The 2506-nt window shown below is 55.1% G+C and overlaps 1 protein-coding gene across 1 annotated transcript in view; it reads right to left on the reverse strand.

Moving 5' to 3' along the window:
- LOC108803443 (transcription initiation factor TFIID subunit 1-like) overlaps positions 1–2506 on the reverse strand; it is a gene marked incomplete at its 3' end in the record, with an annotated part of 14906 nt that overhangs the window by 2390 nt on the left and 10010 nt on the right. Inside the window, exons 12-14 of the mRNA XM_018575283.1 lie at positions 1825–1952; positions 1279–1386; positions 779–952 (exon numbers count right to left, since the gene is read on the reverse strand). Coding sequence (XP_018430785.1) covers positions 779–952; positions 1279–1386; positions 1825–1952 — 410 coding nt within the window. The remainder of the gene's footprint in view (positions 1–778; positions 953–1278; positions 1387–1824; positions 1953–2506) is intronic.

Here is a 2506-nt window from a genome sequence, read left to right on the forward strand (position 1 = left end):
CACGGGTTCAGGGGGGCATCTCACACGGGTTCAGGGGGGCATCTCACACGGGTTCAGGGGGGCATCTCACACGGGTTCAGGGGGGCATCTCACACGGGTTCAGGGGGGCATCTCACACGGGTTCAGGGGGGCATCTCACACGGGTTCAGGGGGGCATCTCACACGGGTTCAGGGGGGCATCTCACACGGGTTCAGGGGGGCATCTCACACGGGTTCAGGGGGGCATCTCACACGGGTTCAGGGGGGCATCTCACACGGGTTCAGGGGGCATCTCACAGGGGTCCAAACCAAAAGCCAACCAAGAACAAGGTTAGACAACAGCAGCTCCGGCACGGCCGAAAGGTCTCTCTCCAGTCTGTGGAGGACTATGAGGTGGAGGACCAATGGCTTGGGTTACCCCGGAGCGCGCCCTCGCTCGTATGACTTCCACAGAGCAAATTCAGCCCCATAAGGATGATGTCACCTGGATTAAAAGGCTCTACGCATTCCGCACAGTCCTGTCCACGGCCCGCCCCTCGCTGATGCGTTTCACCCTCATGGGAAGTGACGTCATGGGCGTGGGGCTGACTTCGCTCTCCGGACCTGGGCCGACTACTTAAAAATGGAGGTTCCCAAATACAATAAAATCTCCACAAAAGAAACAAATTCCATCTGCGTCCCCAAATACCCAACTCTAGGGGTGCACCTCCGTGGCAGCAGATACAAGGCGCCCCCCATTCATCGGAGATATCACCCCGTCCTAGGCCCACGTGGACTCTTCCACGGAGGGGAGACTTACTTTGGCCTTCTTCTTGATGTGTTTCAGCAGCGGCTGGACTGAGTGCGGTCCTGGCTGGGACAGAGCTCCAAACGAGTATTTCTTCAATGGAGGACGATGGAACTGTCTGAGCTTCATGGATCCCATGTGTGTGGGGAAGAATGGCTGCCTGAGCTCCACTGCCGGGATAGAGTGCTGCAAACAGGAAACAAGAGGGCTCATCATCCCAACGTCAGGCCCGAATACAACAATAGGAGATCATTCATGTCAACCCGAAAATAAGACCAGCTGCCTGCTTGCCAAGAGCGGGGGCCCCCGTCACCTCAGGGCCCCATGTAGTATATCAACACACTGCCCTGCCCAACTCTGTGTCATCAATGCTGCCCGCAGGAGGCGGAGATCAAGAGTGGGAGGGTCTATATGATATCTCTATACCCGGCACCACCCTACCCTTCTAGACTCCGCCCACCCCGCGTTCTCTACACATATCATTTCCTGTGCAAATGGTGCCAAAAAATTACCTGGATTATGTTTCCTCCGAATGTTCCCCGCAAGCCCTGCTGCTTAGGGTAGTAAAACTCATCATTGGACAGGTTCCAGGGGTCCTTCACCTCCGGCTGGGACATGTTCTTCAGAAGAGGAAAGAATATATATTAATCATCTCACAATTCAGATACCCCACCCCCTCCAGAGCATATGGAAGGGACAGCTGATGGAAGCTGACACCCCCAGAACTACACCTCCCTAAAGCCCTTTCCCAACACACAGTGTGTGGGCGGACTCTTGGGAGGCAAGGCAGCGGCATCGCTTTGGTGGTAAATAAATCAATGTAAACATGTAGACAGGACAGACAGGGACCGGGATAGGGAGCGGGATGGAGGGAGTTCTGTAGTCCACCAGGGCTGACAACGCTGGTTGGGGTTGTCAGCTCACCACAGGAAGTCAGGCGCTCCCTGGATTTGTGTCACATCCACAGATATATTTCTGTACTTGCAGAGACAAAATATGGAAAGCGGATGTATTGGAGGGACGAATGTTTGTATTTTATGTCACCCCGAAGGTCTCACCTGCTGCGGCTCCTCTTTGATGACACCCGTTTTACCCAGCAGGATTCGACTTTTCTTCAAGGACGACTCCTTTTTGCTTTCTTTGGAAGGGGAATTTGAGGTGGTTTCCTCCTTCTCATCCGGGATTTCTGTAATGAGATCCGGAATCATTTTCCATCATATGGACCATTTCCCAGCTCTGTGTAGACAAGCGAAGCCACCGCGCAGAGCAAAGCAGAGCTGTCCGGCATGGAGCTGCCCGTGCTGTGAGCGGAGTGCAGGCAGATGAATGACGGCACCTTCAGCCAATCGGCTCGCACATAACAACCGGCAGCCCTTCGCATCCTGACGTGCGGGTTTATACGCGCGAGCCGACTGGCTGAAGATGAAATGTTTCCTCTCGGCACGCTCAGCTATGCGCGCTCTCACAAGCCGACGTGCCGGAGAGAAAATTACATGACGCACGGCATGCGAAGGCAGCCCGCCACCGCTCCGCTTCACGTGTAGTGTGCCGCAGCCTTAAATGACATGTCTTTGCTGTGTGTCCACGTCACGCTGTTAGCAGCACGTCAGAAACTTTGCAGCTGAAATGCAGAGCCCACCGCCATTGACGACAATAACCCCCTGTCCCTGGAGTCATGGCATGCATAGGACTATGGACCCCCCCCCCCCCCCCCCGGGCACCAGTTTTGATGTCTGTGCT

This window comes from Nanorana parkeri, unplaced genomic scaffold (genome assembly GCF_000935625.1).
Source record: "Nanorana parkeri isolate BGI_ZX_2015 unplaced genomic scaffold, ASM93562v1 scaffold3733, whole genome shotgun sequence".
NCBI lineage: Eukaryota > Metazoa > Chordata > Amphibia > Anura > Dicroglossidae > Nanorana > Nanorana parkeri.